The sequence below is a fragment of the Xyrauchen texanus genome, chromosome 18, assembly GCF_025860055.1.
Source record: "Xyrauchen texanus isolate HMW12.3.18 chromosome 18, RBS_HiC_50CHRs, whole genome shotgun sequence".
NCBI lineage: Eukaryota > Metazoa > Chordata > Actinopteri > Cypriniformes > Catostomidae > Xyrauchen > Xyrauchen texanus.
In genome coordinates, this window is record NC_068293.1 from 29,305,004 (window position 1) to 29,324,265 (window position 19,262).

Sequence of the window (19,262 nt, forward strand, 5' to 3'; positions counted from 1 at the left end):
TTAAATAGTATAATCTATATGTATATAATATAAATAATATAAATCAATTTTATATCAGAAATGATGTCCATTCAATTTGACTGTCATCAACTAATATATTGCTTAATAACTGCTGGTTATGTAAGTTCTATTGCATGGAACATAGTTCTGTTCCTTTCAGAACATGAGATGAGATTATTGTATAGTCCTTGTATGCAATGAGGGGGCAGAATGTGGGAGTGATGCAGTGTGCTACCTTATGATCTATGTATTTATTTTCCTCTATTGCAGATCTCTTGGAATGGTCGCAGGATGAGGATGACGCTGAGGGAAGGCGGCGAAATAGACAGCTGGGGTCTTGCTGCTGTCGGTCGATGAACTGCTTCATGAAGCTCTCCCTGCAGCACAGGCCCACAGCCTCACATGTTACAAAACATCCATGCGCAAACATACAAGGGATTCTCGAGGACAAGGTAGGAGGCATTCAGAGTGAGAGAAAGTGAGGAAGTTTCTTTGCCAATATGGTTGTTGCTTTGTGGACACAAGTCCACAAATCAAAACTTTGTTCAATTGCAACTATACAATAAAATAAATTTCGACATTTTCTGAAGAATACATGAGTGCTTGCCTGTGCAAAACTGGCCGCCATAATTCCAGGATTTTGCTATATGGCTATATGCTATATGGCCCATGACGAAACAGCCTAGTCCAAAGTGTAATTTTTAGTTCCCTAGATATTGCTTGGGTCCACTCTGCAATGCAATGCCTATTTTATCATCCTCCAGGTGAAAATTGTTTGAGCAATCAGAAAAGTAATAGCACATGTCTCTTCAACAAAATTGCACAATTTGAGCTATCATTCGTGTCTATAGTACAAATGGTGCAAGAAAAGCTACAAGCTGAAATTTAGGGTTAGAGGTCTGAACAAACATCTAACTTTTAGTACAAGCAACATTAATAGTGATGCTTGTCTTGCCTGAATTGTTGGTGCAATTGTTTGCAATGAACAGAAAATGACTCTGTAGTGCACACAGTACCTGATTCTAGGCACAGTGAAGTCTGAAGGAAGCTTGGAGATTTTCACCATCTGTGGTCGATTGGGAAACTTTTCAAAGATCCGTAATCGCAGTGGAAGCTTTTCTTTAGTATCAGCGTTGGCTTCGCTTTGTTTCAGCTGTGGAGAGAAACAAATGAGTGGTGTAGCGAATCAGCTCTATGAAATATTAATAATCAATCATAACTTGTTATAATCGATCATGAATATTTGGATCAGTTAATCGGGTTAACTTGATGTAGCTACATTAACATTACAACCAAATGCTCGGTTCATCCCGTGAACACTCAATATTGGTTATTAATTAATTAATTAATAGAAAGGTACATTTCCGGGGCATGGGAAATGTCTTTCTTACTACGTATTAAGAGCAAGTAGTCAAAATCTATGATTAGTGACTTTAGATATGAGCTTGAGACACAGACAACTTTACATGTGACATGAACAAGACTTTATTAACTAGACTAAACATTTAAACTACTCTAACATACATATACATACATTCATACAGTTTACCAAGGGAAAGAGGGCTGAAGCAGAATACAGGAAGGCAAGAAGTTATAGCATTGTTTGAAGTTCAGCAGATCAACAGCCTGAGCAAACCATCATATTAGTTCTGACACGCCCTTTTTAGAAAGGGGTTAAGGATACTTAATGTATCAAATAATGAGACTAAGTTTGATACTTGCATGTCCCATTTGAATTAAACTGTCCTGATGCAATTTGTTGATGGCTTGAGTTGATCTTTGATGATGTTGTCTTGATGAGAGAGAGAACCAGTGGGAGTCAGGTGATCTTTGGTGAATGGAAAGACAAGGCCGTAGCCTGGCGCATGCTTGGGAGTCCTTGGGGCCTTCTAGTTCAGCATCATTCAGCAAGAGAGTGAGAGAGCACAAGGCTCAGAGGACCAGAAAACAGGAGAGGCAGGAAGCAAGAGCGAGAGAGCGAAGAGATAAGAGCTAAGAGCATTTATAACCTTAGAAAACATGTCCCACCTCTCATTGGCTCGACCAATGAGAAGGGTTTGGGTTCCAGGCGGGAATTTGGTTTATTGCTCTTTGTTCTCACATTTCTCATTGCATGAGCAAGAAAGAAACTAGGAAATATACTTGTAATACTAATATGTTGTTGTTATCGACATATCATGTACACAGTCATTTCGATCCTCAAAATACCAAGTTATAGAGACCAAATATGCCACACATATGATTTCGGTTAACCATAGTATGCAAAGTCTGAAACATTAACCCATTAGAGTTTGAAAGAAAAACACAGATCAAACAACATTTAGGAAAATTATGAGATGGAACATTAGATACATGTCAATGAATTTATCACATGGATATATAGAATATATATATAGGATTAACAGGGTTCATTTCTCTTTCTCAGTAAGAGAATGAAGTGAAGGTCAGCACTTCTCTGAACATTCCTTTGGAGGTCGTAAAAGTCTCCCTTACTCTGGGCATGAGAGAGTTCCTTTGTCAAGGCTCATTTGCATGTTTATGACAGTAAGAGATTTTGGGCTGAATGACTCAAAAGATAGTAAAACATTGCGTAATATCATTCTACAGAGATCTTATATTCGAATTCAGCTCGGACAAATCGTAAGGTTTAATTTGATACCAAGAAACGTGTGTTTAGTACACTTAAAAGGGAATATACACTCTGAGGCTATTAAATATGAGGCCTCAGAGTTTAAAACACACAACGAAACAGTTCTAACGAGTTTGATATACCTCAGAAATACACAACATACAGGGATTACACGTATTTCATTAGCAATATGCAGTTCTGTGTTTAACTGAAAAACACACACACACATTGTTGCGTTCAAAGTTTCCCCCTTCCTGTCCACACGATAAGCACGTGGTGAGCATGCGGATGTCACATGCGGTTCTCTGTCAATAGTTCATTGTCTCTTTGTCAATACATTTATTGTGCTTGTGGAGACTGGTTGGCGCTATTTCAGTAATTAGGGGAGTTTTTAAAAGTAAGTTCTTGTTTGATCGTGAATCTGTTAAAGCCACTGATCCTCCGCCATACCTTACAGTGGTTTAGGGGCACTTATGGGGCCACAGTGTATTTTCACACACAGAACTCAATGCATTTGGTGGACTGTCAAAAACTGACATAAAAGTTCTTCACCTCTACTTCTAATAGACCATTTTTTAAACTCAACTGGGCCTCCCCAAGTAGAATTGACATGCAAATATGGTACATTTTACATTCAGTTCCTTACTTCTCATGGTGAGAGTGGAAGGGGTTAGTCTGCATAGTGGACTACTATGAATTAATGTGCCCCTCTCAGGCTTAACTGACTTTATATGCCATAACCTTTTATCTTTCCCGATGTTTATCATGCAAAATAAAAACCTCAGATGATTAGGTCAGTGCATGCTAGTGGATAACTTCTCATTCTCCTGTCATAAATTAAAGTAACTATGATTAAACTAAGATGGCAGATTCTTTCAGAGTTAATAAACAGAGATATTAGTCTATACAGTATATATGTTCAGCAGACCATTTAGTTAATTAAGAATTCAGGTAAACTAAATTCTCTGCTGGAGTAAACATGGGTTGTTGAAAATTGGAAAACTACATGTTCATTAATTTTGTTATAAAAGAAAATCTTCATTTGTCAGGGGCTAAAAAGTAAGAAACAGGCTGATGTTCTGCTAGGCTGTCCAAAGATGGCAGCAGTACACAGTCCCAATGCAGTCACCATCTATAATAATTTAATTTGACACACTCTGTATTATGCAAACAAAACAAAACTGAAAAGAGGACAGAAAGTAATCAGTGAATACGTATTCACACAAGCAGGCTAGCGCACAAACTGGTCAGACAAACAGAAATGTGGCTTTAAGGGGAGACCAATTAATTCAATTTAATTACAGATGAAGCTTCTGTCTGGACACCAGTATATAAATATGATGCATTTCTGATTAGTAGCGAGAACCACCAAAATGAGGTTCTCTGATGATTGCTTATCGTTGCAAACAAGCCATCGACCTGGGTGCACTGGACTCTTCATGAAATTAAAGTCGTTTTATGAAAGGTAACCAAAAGGAACAGGGACAAAATAACATTTGCTAATAACATCATTGCATAGTGTTATTGTTTTATGAAATGTTTTAATTCATGGCTTGAATGGGCCAGAAATTCAGTCACTAAGTAGTGTAACACACAAGCTGCTCTTTCATAGAGCTTTTGAGTTACAGAGAGCAGGTCATAAAGCACTACTGAAGTGATGGTTAATGTTGCTGAGAGCCTGTAGTGAGGAGGATACCATGCCATTGCCATTGGAGCTTTGGATGCTTTAGTCAAGAGTTTATGTGCTCCTGCCGCAACCTGCTATGTTAGCTGCCATAAGGCAACCATGAATTAGACTCATAAGTCCTTCATGAAAAAAAGTGCAGAACGAGATACAATGTCTAGAGACCAAATAGCAACAGTCGTTCAGATCTCACTGGCTTCAAATCCACCTGCCATCTTTTATAATAAGAAATATATTTTGTGCCAAAAGTAACTGTTCCATTAATAGACTTACAAAGACAATTACTACATAATACTAATTAATTTAATACAAGAAGTCAAAGTACCTAAAATAAGAACACATTTCAAAGTTATAATATCATTGTGTACTGCTGACACTTATTATTATTATTACAGATTAGTTTTCATCTTTATTTGTTACTAATTTATCTGGCTGTCAGGAATAATATGTGTTTAAAGCAAAAGTCCATGAGGGACCTAATTATATATATATCTTAAATGAGGCAGAATCTTTTTTCTTCTCAAATATATTGACCAGCTCATGGGTCTTCAACTAGATATTTTGAAGAAATAATGTTCATTACATGTTTTAAAGATGACATTTTTTCCATTTAGTCATACAAGTTTTAATTCACAATAAATGGTCAAATGTTGTGTCAATGTCATTCTAAAACATACACAGTATATTTAAAAAATATGCACCAAATATTTTTGTATATCTTAAATAATAGAACATTTTAGAAATGTAGACATTTTTAGACAGCAGAAGTAAAATACTGGACATCTGAAAATATTTATGTCTCAATAAGTTTTTTGCTTAAACTTTCTTACAAAGGGAAGCGATCACACTCAGGGAGAGAACTTTACTGAGCATGTGTTGAATAAGTGTCAATACCCGTGCTACAGTAATGCATAAAATATTGGGTTATATAACATTTTACATCTTCTCCTAGGAACAATTCATGGCATGTGCATATTATTTGTGTGTGTGTGTGTGTGTGTGTGTGTGTGTGTGTGTGTGTGTGTGTGTGTGTGTGTGTGTGTGTGTGTGTGTGTGTGTGTTTTTTACATTTTAGTCCACCATTAATCTGTATGGTACCCAAGGCATATGCTGGTGACCAACAATGCTGGTGTTTTCAGCATGAAGACTGTATAAAATAGGGTTGAGACTTAAATAATTTTTAGAGGACTTGGCTGCTTGAAGTCCAGTGCTGTAAAATGGTCTGCCCAGGACCAAAGCTGGATTTCCCTGTCTCCTATACTAAAAACAAGATATTTTATTCTGACTTAGGGCAACTACAGTACATCCGTTAAAGAGTTTGTGTTTTTGACCTTACAGGTCCCCAAGGTTCCAATCAATGACTCTGTGGGGAGGCTTCAACTCAGTGCTCTACTCAGCAACAGCCTCTGATTATCTCTCACACAGAGACACACGAGATATTGAGCACTGTGGAGAGAACAAGCACTACCAACTTATACAGCACTATTTATATCCTCCTAATACACAGTAAATAGGTAAAGTTAAGAATCCTATTTTGCAACACTTCATCCAAGGCACCTGTTTATTCCAAACTCTTGTAGTTAAAATAAAAAAAGAAATATTGGATAAATAATGCCAAAAGCATCTAAGTTTGTTTAACAAATATTTTCCTTCAACTAAGCTCAGATTCAGAGAAAAAAGAATGCAAACTTTGTAACTGAAAGCACAAACAGAAACAAAGTAACTGTAAAAAAAATTCTCAGTTTTTCATGCATATCAATAGGCTGATAACTACCTTAAATCGTCTTCTACAGAAAACTCGACACAACACAAGAACATGTGTCAAGAAAAAATATAAACAGTCACATGCACATTGGATAAGCCAGTAAGAATGCTGGGACAGTTGTGTACATGCAATGTGAAATTGGGTTAATGGGCAAAAATCTAGGTTTGCCAAACCATTAATAACCATTTGCCATTTAGATATATTGTTTACGTTTTGTAGTGACTAAAGGCAGGACAATTATTAGGAGAATACACAGAGGCCCTGCAGTCCACACCGGACATTCCTAAAACCCATAAAACTAAGAGACTGCCAAAATGGCATCCTAAAGTCTGGCATGGCCCAGCTAAATGAGAAGTTGTACATCTGCCTAAATGTAACTGTCACAAAACAAGGGAAGGGGGACCAGGAAAACTCAACATTCTAACCCAAAACATTATAAGGCCTTTTTGAGCAGGATTTTTTAAGAATCCTTTAAACAAAGGCTTGTAAATCAACCCCAGAAGGAGCAAGAGAAAGTTCAGAAAAGACACTTCTGATTAGCTCAAGACAGCTTTGGGGTCAGCCTATCTCAACTCAAAACTCTTTCCTCTCTTCTTCGGCTCTCTTCTCCATTCTTCACTCCCTCGTGTGGTAGAGCTCAGGATGAGGTGGACTCTGTGATGCAGCCGTGCTTGCCCGGGCGGCTACGAACATTGGGCTTGAGTGGAACCCTCTGCCCTGCCCGGAGCGCTTGCGGCTGGATGATTGGTTTCTGGGTTCGAGCACGACTCACGGCCACACCGGAAGTGCACAAGGAGCTCGCAAAGTCATGGAAGGCACCTTTCTCTGCCCATACACGCTTCACTGGCTCGTCCACCATAACCACTCTCGATGGTGGGGTGGCCAAGGGATATGATGAGCTTCCCCCATGTAGAGCGTAGTGCATTTATGCCAGCAGGGAGCAGCCACCTGGAGGAACCGACCAAGGCTCCCTTCCAAGGTGTGTAAGTTTTCTTCATCATTAGTGGCGAAGGCTTCTGCCTGCAGGTCCACCAGGCCAAGGCGCTATTAGACCTGCACGAGGGTGGGACTGATGCAGGGCTTATGCAGGAACTGCGCACCGTGACCGACCTTGCAGGTTGACGAAAGTCACGGTGCATGCCCTGGACCAGATGTTGTCCACTTTGGTGGTCCAAGAGCAGCACCTGTGGCTCAACCTTGTGGAGATGAGTGACGCCGAGGAGGTTCGCTTTCTCGATGCGCCCATCTCTCAAGGGGGGCTCTTTGGCGACACTGTCGAGGACTTCACCAATCAGTTCTCTACGGTGAAGAAGCTAACAGAGGCCATCAAGCATATTCTGCCGTGGCGCGACACAGGCCTCCGACTCCCACTACCGGAGCCCGCACACCGGTCTCTAAGAAGAAGATCCTCCAGCAGGAATCTGGCACTACCTGCTCACCAGCCAGCTGCCAAGAACCCCGGACGGGCTTCAAAGAGGACCTGAGACAAGCGACCCAGGGATGAGGCGATGGGTGCCTTTTGGGCCCCGGTACCCAACTGGTCAAAAAAAAGAGCAGTTTTCTGATTCCCTGGGTCATTTTCCAATTCTCAACCCTTCCGGCCCTCGCGCTCACGAAGAGGTTAACAGCTGTCTCCCTCCACCCTGAAGGTGTACATGGCTGCTATAGCAGCGTATCCCAATACACTGGATGGGAGACTCTCACGGCAGCACGACCTGATCACCAGGTTCCTCAAGGGCACGAGGAGATTGAATCCTCCTAGAGCGCACCTGATTCTCTCTTGGGATCTCTCTGTGGTCCTACCTGCCTTAGAGAGAGCCCCCTTTGAGCCCCTGGATCAGGCTGATCTCAGCACTTTGTCTCTGAAGACGGCCCTCCTGGTGGTGCTCACTTCTATCAAGAGGGTTGGGGACCTACAGGTGCTCTCTGTCATCAGCAAATGCCAGGAGTTCGGGAAGGCACACTCTCACATGGTCTTATGACCCCAGCATGGTTGCTTGCCCAAAGTTCCCACAACTCCCTTTCGGGATCAGATGGTGAACCTGCAAGCACTTCCTTCAGAGGTGGAAGACCCGGCCTTGTCGTTGCTGTGTCTAGTTCGCCCCCTGTACATCTATCTGGAGAATTGAGAAAAATTGTTTTGCTACAACTAACAGCTACATACAATTAATTTAATTGTTGCATTTCTTACATTGTGTGTCTTCATGATTGACGATGTGTGGAACGCATGCATGTGTGCTCACATTTGTTTGAGAGGTGTATGGCCACAGCTCTTGATAATGATGAATCAGAATGAGCATTTCCCATAAATATCAGCTATGTGAAGGAGCATCTGAAATGAATTTGTTGGCCTTGGGACACATTAAGGTGATCCATTCACTCCTATTCACACATTCTTTCAAATTTCAGGCTCAGGTGATTCATGGTAGGCTATTCTCTAAGTCTCCTGCCTTTCAAGACCCATGCACAGTTATTGACCAATTGCTGCGGCCATAGTACGGTGCTGTGCTCCCCGAGTCATGAGTGATTGTACGGTCTACAAATCTGAATGACACCGTCCCACAAATTTACTCTACAGGCCATTAGATACATTACTGCTCCAGTTAGGTCAGAATAAAACAGTGGGGAGCTAATGTAAACACAGGTAATAATGTCTAATGGTGTCTGTGTGTGTGTGTGTGTGTGTGTGCGCGCGTGTGTGTCCTTCAGAGACTGTGTCAGCAGACATAATCGCATAAAGTTTTTGAGAGGACCAGAACATTTGACCATACGTGCTAAAAGTCTTGAGTCTGAAATTGGCAAGAATGGGAACTGATATAATTTACTCTTAACTAATATTTACTTTTTTACTAATTTTTATATTTTTGTCTGTGAAGTTCCATTCAAATAGAAGACAAAAGGAAATATTAGGCAGAATGATAGGGACAGACAGCTTCAGTCACCATTCACTTTCAATGGAAAAAGATGCAATAAAACCTAATCTTTCTTCCTAACATCCCCTTTTGTCTTACACTGAAGAAAGTCATACAAGTCTGGAATAACATGGGCTTGTCTAAATGATGATAGAATTTTCATTTTTGTGTGAACTATACCTAGAACATTAACATGCTCTAAATGTTTTTAGGACATTGAAATGCATTGATTTCTGAAAACGGAGCTTTTCAAAAACGCTCTCCATTACCGCATATTCTGAAGTGGACGCAAGTGACTATTAACCTCATGCGACCCCATGTCCCCATGTGTGGAAATTGTATTTTGGCTTTGATATAATATATGATTTAAATTAATTAAAACCTACTGAATTCTGTTCACAAGACTCTACATTGTCCTTTATGGGTTAAACGTCTGGCGCACCACGTCATATGACTCAAAAGTATGACGTTGATTTCTGTGAAGTGCTACTACGGGTACAGCACCAACAAAAGAGCCTTTGGTAAGAGACATCCTTGAGTTTTTTATTTAAATCTGTTTGGTTGTAAAGAGTAGCTTCTGTAGTTCCGTATGATATGCGCTTTAAATAATCTATTAATTTTCAGTGCATCGGTGTTGACAAAGATGTCCACTTGTGGAAAATGGGAGCTTATTCCCTCAAAAGTAAAAAAATAAAAATGTGTTAGTTATTTTGAATAATTTTCAACTATAAAACATCCGTTGGTCATTTCACTTCATTTTAATATACATTTTGTTATATTTAATTTTGTTATTCTTATATATTTACTATGCATTTTTACATTGAGAATAAATGTATTCATGAAAATGCTACAAAAATTCAGCTTTCAGAGAGGATTTATATGGAGTTAGGATAAATATAAGGTACATTTTTAACTTTTCTGAGACTATTGCAGACAGAAAGCACACTGGAGGTTAAGTCATTCACTAAAGCAGTAGGGGTACATCCTATAGCTTTCTATGCAGTTACGTGCATTCACTCCTACATTTCGACCAAAAGTTCAATTTCAGGCTGCAGATGATGTTTGGACAACTCAACATGTTTGGTAGACATGGGACAATGATAATCAGTACCCAGATTTAGAATTTCATAATGCAAATTTTTATTTTAACATGGTTGGCAGTGATTTGATGATACTGGTCATTCCTTTTTATTAGAATTATTTATTCAGCTTTATAGAAAATAAGCTGCAATGTCTATATCTTCTCAAAAACACAAATAACCAAAACTTCTGTACACAAACTATTTGATGAAGAAAATATGACATTCTTTAGCTTGGCATTATTAAAATTTCACACAACTTAATCCCGCTGTCCACATATATGGACATAAATTTTTAGGAAAACTATTTGCTCTAGAATCTTTTAATTTATTTATTTATTAGGTGCTACTAGTTACAAATCAAAAAGGGAAATGGAAAATACACAGCAGTCACACAGGGGTCTCAGGATTTGCTGCATACTGGCCGTTCACACAGAATTTGCACTAAAATGTTTGAAAAATCACCACGGAAAGAGCAGAACACATGTGTCTCGAGATGTGTTTTTAACAGCTGAAGTTCTTTTTTTTTTTTATTATAATTTTTTTTACAAAGGATTAAGTGAACACATTCGGTGTGAACGCACCTAAATAAAATGTTCCAAATCAGTAACTTATGAGGCACCATTTCAGTTAGGGTGCTGCCTTAGAAGGCCTTAGATGCCTAATAAACATACACTATGCATGCCTCCCTCCTCTGCTTCAGCCTTGGTGAACTTCCATAAGCAGTTCAAGGGATAAGAAGGTCACTCTTTCCCTCTCATTTAGTATCTAATGAGGCATGGTGCTGCATAGGCTATAACCTCCCAGACTCCTTAGAGTCCCACCTTTGCCACCTGAGTGACTGGCTGGCAGAGCACTTAGCATGGCAAGAGAGTGGTGCAGCATGGTGAGACAAAACGTCTGCCATTCCTCAAAAAGCTCCAGTGTGTTTGTTGTAAGGTGACATTGAACGGTTATGCCCAGCTGTATCCCAGAGGAGAGTTTATTCATAGACACAGCTGGATCTGAACTTTGCTCCTTCCTGTGTAACCAACTGTGGGTCCTTTGCATTAATAGAAGGACTAACTATGGAAATGTCTACAATGAAATTTGACGTCATAGTCCTTTAAAGTGAGTAAGAAACCGTCCTTTTGACCAGTACATGGAGGCTTACAGTCAAGTTCCCTTCAAGAGCATTATGACGTATCCCAATTTAAACTCATATTTTTCAAATCTATCATGATTAGCTATTATTGCCATAACTTTTGTTCAATTAACATTAATCACATAACTGCATTTCCTTTGTCAATATTCTAGAAAGGCTACATTATCTTAAAACAGTAGTCTTAACCTTTTCATGAGTAGGGTCTAAATTTCTCTGCAGTGCCCCCTGGAGTGAGCTATATTTGCAAGTGACACTGCACAGCCGTTTGAGGGGGGCAGAGTGTAGACGAGAATTTTTTTTATTATTTTATTTAAATGTTTGATTTCTTGTCATAAAGGAATTACTGTACATAATATAGTAAACATGTGAACAAATGGGTTATTTTGTTTTATAGTTGTACAAAAACAAATAAACAAATAATATCAGCAGTCTGGTTTCCCTATGCAATGTTTGACATCTCAGACATTGTGTGTGTGTGTTACAAGCACTAATGTAAACAGACTTGGTTGAGTGTATGGATAATCTCGCTCGATCAGCATGCTTTCACTGTGAGTATACGAGTTTTAAACAATTATCGTGGTGCTTTTGTCTCTTTCAGATTTATTTATTTTTTTACATGCATGAAAAGACTGTTTGAGTTGCTGTTTTTGTTAATGAAAACCGCATCTGCACCTAATCAGCAGACGTGGGTGCTTGCATGGGAAGATCACGTTTATATGATGGCTGTGTATTTACAAGTTGTGAACTCTTATCGAGGTACCTTAGTGACAATTTGGCTGTTTGATACATAAAATAAACATATGATGTGCTTGAAAGGACTCTTTGAAGAATGACAACCACTACTAACATAAACAAATGGCAGCATGCATGGGAGGAAGATCTCGTTTAATGGATTGACTGTGTGTATAAGAGCTGTAAACTTTTTATCGTGGTACTTTGGTGATGAGTTGGATGTTTGTATATAAAATAAACTCATTCTGTGGTTTAAAAGACTGTATGAGTAACTGTTTGAGTGAATATAAATTACAAAAGCTTGACCAGCGCAGCTTGTGTTGGCACAAAAGCCGATTTGAATCTGGCAGCTAGTAAAATAACTGGCTCTTGCAGAAACACATATGTTTGACGCTATTCTGCAGGGCCCAGTTATTCATACTACATATGAAAGTGTTAACTAAAGCCTGAATAGCTATTTGTTTAGTAGTTAACTATAACTTATAACCGACACTATTTGAAGTCAGCCAAAAAGGCAGGTCATTTCAAAGGAGGAGCAAGTTATTTTGATATATATTTTGAAAAAGCAAACCTTTTTTTCCTTTTAAATAACAAGCATTGATGAATCGTGCACAATAAGACCAGGAATTTGTTTTATGAAAGTAAATTGGGCCAATTTTGTTTTAATGTTGATTTTAAACTGTTTGCTAAAACCATCATTCCTATCAAGAAAATAACGAGCTATTAAAAGCATGGGTCTATGTAAAATGTGGAACATATACAAACACATTGTGTGGGGCAGCAGTGACAAAGAGAGATTGTACATCTGAGCCTTGTTGCAATTTTTTAGGAATTTCTGAGCAGGACAAGATTGGAGCAAGAGAAAAAAAATGAACAGAAATGTTTTGTAGATAATTTCTCAAGTAAAAAGTAATATATTTTGTGGGCATAATTTTAAGCAACTTAATATCCTCTGAAAAGAACACAAACGTTATACATTTCTGCACTTTTGATTTCCATTGTATTTCCACAATAATTTACAGTTACTAAACCTGGCTGAAATCATAATACATACAAATTATTCTCCATACAGAATTATTTTCATTACTGTTTAACAGTGATGGGAATGAAATATCTTTGAATTCCAAAGAAGAATATAATGTCACAATGCAAAAAAGCTTAATGGTCCTAAAATAAGCCTTAATTTCGGGGTGAAATATGACACAGACATTTTTGGTGTGATTCACCCAGAGATAAAGAATATGGAGAGGGAACTATAGGCACTAGATGGCAGTGTCGTTTGACCCTAAAGAACAGTGGACACCAAGCACATACAGTAGTTCTCACTGTGACCTTTTCTAAAGTTCAGATGCTTTCAATGTGTCATAGACTAGTGTACATGGAGAAACGCTTATGCATTGTTGGGCTAAAATCATTGCCGTTTTCTGTGGAATTGTGGTTTTAATTTAATGATACTGGTTTGGTTTCATAAACCCAACCAACTACGAAACAACTACTAGTCATTGGTAATAAGACACAACCAGATCACTGCTTCCTTTGTGGGCACATGTCTATGTACATAAATGTCAGACATACATCTTTGTCTTTGTGTCTTGTTGATCCAGTGTCTCGCACATTCATTATTTTAGTCTGCTGTAACGTAATCTGTTACAAAAAATACAAAATGGATGGCATAATCAAAATCGAATGCATCATCCTTTGTCATTATGTGAAGACTTGCTTGAAAGAATGGTCAGAAATTGCATACATATGCTTTTCCTTTATGTTACCATAATTATCTTAATAAGCAAGCACTTGTGTTTTCATCATGGTTGGCTGAACCATTTATTTGCAAACCGGGGTTAGCTTGACTATTGCAATTTTAAAATGCTGTGTTTTGTTGATAATAGTTTTGAAGACCCAGCATTCTTTTCTATTCAGCTGCACTCAATCTAGCTGTTTGAAAGAGAGAACTTACCTGTTGAGTGTGCACTTCTTCAGATTGCGATTTTACAGAGAAAGTCATGGAGCACTGTGTTGGAGCTTGTTGCTGTGATAATTCATGGAACATTCCATTAAACTCAGAGAGTCTGAATATCCAACTTCCTACTTGAAAAGTACAATGAAACACCACTTTATATCAGACTTCCAACTCCCACATTTGTCTCAGAATGGAACACAGCATCAGACCGCAAGATACCTCTGAAAATCATAATGTAATCAATCTAAAAATTAGAAAACTAGGTACCAGAATATCATTTAGATTTGAGGGTGGGCTCTCTTTACTTGGGTCAGTCAGCAAAAATCACCAATCAAAAACTCTAAACACCCTATCAACTAATTAGCAAGACCATGGCAACAACCCAGAAAACACTAGCATCATGGCAATACGTTTTGAATGGGCAAGTACCACACAAACAGATTACTACTATATGCTGTTCTGTTGTGCATTTGACAAAAAAAATTTGTTTTGACTTTGACAAGGTGGAAGGTTTTGATTTGAAGCATGCAGTTTGTAGCTCTTGAGAGAACACAGGATCTCGGAGTCAACTAACAACAACCAAGCATGGTGTCAACACTAGACCTTCCTCTCTGCCCTGGGGGAAAGTCCCCTATTTGTTTTGTCAATAAAAAGATAAACATTTCCACTATCAGCACTAGACACATTTCTGTGCCATTTAACCAGAGGAAAGTAACGATTTCTTGAGCCACTAAAAGCCATCAATTTTGGCCATCAGAGAGTGAAACGGCTTGTGACCGGCCAAATGAACAGACCGCACCAGGAGACGTGGCACAAAAGGTGGTCGGGTGTCACAAGGGAGGTCAGCTTATTCAGGTCATGATTTGTAAAACTGAGCTGTTATTTCAAACTTTGAAATTCCACTAATCACTCTCGCACCCTCTGACTCTCAAAAACTCTCAGAATATCTGCCCCATAAAATGTTAATTCCACCATAACTGAAGTGGAAGTACCTTCTATATACAGTTACATACATAAACAAATATCAAAAAGTCTGAGGCCACACTGAAAATCTGGTATTCAAAATCTAGTTTAAACCAGGAAATTTAAAACAAACAAATGTTATAGCATACAAAGAATAAGACATAATATTCTGCACTATTTCTAGGTAGTCATTTTAAATGTACTGGTACTTCAGTACCAAGTCGAGACTTAAATAAATATTATGTCACGGTACCAGTGGTTCTGCAGTACCAGTAGCACAGAGCACCAACTTAATTAGATTCCCATGTGGTGTCTGAATGATGCGCCTACTTCAAATGCTCACACACATATTTGAGCATGTGCTCTGTATCTCCTTTTACATTGAAGTGCAAAATTAATCACATTTAAATCCTAACCGTGAAAGGCTGTAATCTGCATGAGCTGCATGCATGTGTGAAGCCGTTCGCAAATACACTGGAAACTCCACAGATAATACGAATAATTTGCATTGTATGAGAAGACAAAGCAGAACACTAATCCACTGTGAAGTGTGCAACACATGTAGATTATATATTTCAGTTACATATTTTGTGCTGTAATGATCACACTGGGCCATGTCAACATAAAAGCATGATTCAGAATAAAAGCTAGATGCCTGAAATTAAAGAAATTGCAACAGAAATGTATTACAACTGTATAGTAAAATATAATATTCACTGTAGTAATATTATTAATGATACATAATATTAATAATACTACTACTGCTATTAATAATAATAATAAATTAAACAATATATCACAAGCAAGAGTGATGTTGTACTGAATAAAAATTTGATAAAGGTGCAATATATAACAATTTTTTATGTAACATTCACCCTTTCTTTGCCAACGTGTGAACGGCTTGTAATGGAACTTTTAAAATGAGTCCTTCCCAGACATCCAAGGTTGCCTAATAAAGTCTCATGCGAAGGGAGCAGGTCGCTTTTGCCGAGAAAATCCTAAGGATGTGACTTTTATGCATGCTCCCGAGAGCCTTGCCTCAGACAGTAATAGCTCCTCTTCTGCTATTCAACAGCGACAAACCAACTGCAACACTAGGTAATGTTATCTTAGAGATGGAATTGTATTTTTTTGCAAAACTTTTATTCAACAGATGTATTGCTTGTGATACTTTGAATAATTATTATTATTATAGAGAATATTACATTTTACTATAAAGTTGTAATATATTTTTATTAGATTTGAGCCATCTAGATTTTATTTTGAATCGTGCTTTTATTATGACTTGTTTTTTGCCATATGCTTCACTTTTCTGGATAAACAGCTTGCAACACTGCGCAGTGTGATCATTGAAGACTTTTAAATCACGTATGAAATCTCATCTCTTTAAACTGGCCTTTAAGTCTGACAAATGAAATGTAGGACACAGTTTTGGAGTGTTTGTATTTTAGATTACTGGTGTTTCTGTATGTTGTAATTTTGAAATGTTGTTATGTTTTAAATTGTATTATTGTGACGCACTTTGGTTAACTGTTTTAAATGCAATATAAATAAAGCTGAGCTGAGATTAGAGCGCAGATGCTGTGATTTTAATTATATAAATATATATTTTACATGATTCACAATGGATAAGTTATCTGCTTTGTCATCTCATACAACGTGAATGATTCTCAATGTTTGTGGAGTTTCTAGTGGATGAAAGGTTGGATTTATTTAACGTAAACATCTTTCACAGTAAGATTGCAGCATTTATCGGTTTAATAAATCATACTAGGGCATGTCACGATTTTAATTTGATTAATTGTCCGTTTCAGTGTACAAGAAGTAACAGAACATGCATTCAAAATAAGCCTGTGAGCATTTTTAAGCTGTTGTGTGTCAGTTATACTGTGCGCTGGTAGCAGATAGATTCGGTGCTCGGTACTACCGGTACTGCTGAAACACTGGTACAGTTACATCTTTTTTATTTTAGTATCGACTTGGTATCAAAGTACCAGTACTTTTGACAACATTACTGCAAAGCATGTGAAATATACTGCCATAAGGGTTGATCTGTGCAATTTTAGATGACTTGATCTTGCTAATCTGCTAACACTGATGAATTGCAAGCTACCTTGCTTCGTAACATTAAAATAATTTTAAGATCTTCTCTTTATACTAAAAGTCAGGTATACAGGATCAATTTAATCAAATACGCTGGTTTCCTATTCGTAGTACAACATATGACATACAATAGTGCAACAGTAAACTGTCTGTTATAGTTCAGTAGTATGTAGCTGTATGTGTGTATCAGTATGCTATGTTAGCTAATAAGCAGTTTTAGTTTAGTCTCACAAAGTTTGTAGTAAAACAATCATAACTGTGTAATATTAATCAGGCCGTCTCATCTGTCAGCATGATGCCGGTGAATTACGTTCAGCCTCATTGATTTGGTCGATGATCGCTTCTCTTGATTCCCTATGGAGTGTGTGCACAAGCACGAGCAACAGCTAGTTAGCAGGTAGCTAGCTGCAGTTCACTTAAAGACCACAGATGTCATTAATAACGTCATGGTTACTGTCGTAACCTCCGTTCCCCGAGAGAGGGAACGAGATATTGTGTCAAATGAAGTGACACAAGGGGTCTTCCTTGGATGCCGAATCGTACCTCTGAACCTGAGAAAAGGCCAATGTCAAGTTGGCAGACAGAATTTGCATGCCCCGCCCCGGACATACGGGTATAAAGGGAAGCGGGGCAGTGAATGCCAGTCAAGATTTTGCACTGAGGAGCCTAAAATGAAGCACGGCCATTTACAGCGCTAGGTCTAGTGCTGTGGCAGGAGAGACACAATGTCTCGTTCCCTCCCTCGGGGAACGGAGGTTACGACAGTAACCATGACGTTCCTCTTCTGTCACTCACTCGACTTTGTGTCGAATGAAGTGAGACAAGGGGTCCATAGAAAAGCGCCACTGACCGTGTTATGTGAGTGTCGAAACAGGTGCACAGCAGGCTATTGTGTGCTAGAGGTGCCTGTGCCGGCTGCACGTAGCCCTCCACAACGCCCCCAACTCCTTTTTTTCTTTTTTGCATACAAATCTCAGGTTTCCCACACCCCTGAGGGGGGAAAAAGTTGTTACATGCATAGCATGGGAGCAAGCCCATCAGCCATGGCCTTCTCTCTCACTATGTCTCTCACATAGGACGTAAAGCGGCTGGGGCCTATCTTAAGTCGGGGAAGGCGGTCTTTCCCTGGGGGGGAGCAGGAGATAGCATGTAGGGAGCAGGAGGATGTCCCGAGGCTAGGGTGCTCTGCGCGCCCAGCAGGGGGAAGATTTAGAGACTGAGGAAAAGGCCTAAGGGGAACTCGTCAGCGCTGGCGTGCCGGGGCTGTAGGCGAGGCCGGAGGCAAGGTAGCTGTCCGGTCTGCAAATTTCCTATTCTTTCAGGATGGAAAGACCCTGCGGAGGCCACACCACGAGGTTTGTGAAGCCGGACATCGGATATGGCGCGGTGGTAGGTCCAGCCTAATGAGGCGGGACTCAACAAGCCGTCCATCCGCCGTCGTGTTGCGGTTGACAGTGATGTGAGTGGCGAGCTGTGTCTTGAGTCGCGGTTGGCTCCAAAGGAGGAGATGGCGGGCGAGTTGTGACATATGATGAGACGTATGACATATGATTGTGGCACGCAGCCCAGGCGACTTATGTACGCTACTGTCGCGGTGCTGTCTGAACTGATCAAGACGTGCTTGTCTCGGATTAGTGTGAGAACTTCCGTAGGGCAAGAATTACAGCCATCAACTCTTGGCAATTGACGTGCCAATGCTGCCGGGGTCCTTTCCAGGGACCAGCGGCAGCGTGTCCATTGCACACGGCGCCCCAACCCTGTCAAAAGGCGTCTGTGGTTACCACGACACGTCTGGACACCTGCTGCAGGGGGACTACGGTCCGCAGAAAGCAGAGGTCTGTCCAAGGATTGAAGGTCTGACAGCAAGAAGGGGTGATTGTCACACGGTGTGTACTGTGGCGCCATGCCCATCTCGGGACTCAAGTCTGCAGCCAGTGCTGTAGTGGTCTCATATGCATCAACCCGAGTGGCGTGACCACGGCTGAGGATGCCATATTCCCCAGGAGACTCTGGAATTGTTTTAGAGGAACCGCTGTGTTGGGCTCGAAGCGAGCAATGCACCTGAGCACTGACTGAGCGTGCTCGTTGGTGAGCCGCGCTGTCATTGAGACTGAGTCTTACTCCATGTCGAGCTTGCTCTTTTCCCAGTTGACCTGAAGCCCTAGACGTCTGAGGTGCCTGAGCACCTGGTCCCTGTGGGCGCATAGTAACTCTCGAGAGTGGGCCAGGATGAGCCAGGTAGTTGAGTATGCGGATGCTCACTTCCCTTAGGGGGCAAAAACGGCCTCTGC

The 19,262-nt window shown here is 39.7% G+C and overlaps 1 protein-coding gene across 1 annotated transcript in view; it reads right to left on the minus strand.

Moving 5' to 3' along the window:
* Positions 1-19,262, minus strand: part of LOC127658816 (sodium leak channel NALCN-like) — a 239,088-nt gene that overhangs the window by 72,677 nt on the left and 147,149 nt on the right. Inside the window, exons 18-19 of the mRNA XM_052148359.1 lie at positions 1,017-1,153; positions 236-377 (exon numbers count right to left, since the gene is read on the minus strand). Coding sequence (XP_052004319.1) covers positions 236-377; positions 1,017-1,153 — 279 coding nt within the window. The remainder of the gene's footprint in view (positions 1-235; positions 378-1,016; positions 1,154-19,262) is intronic.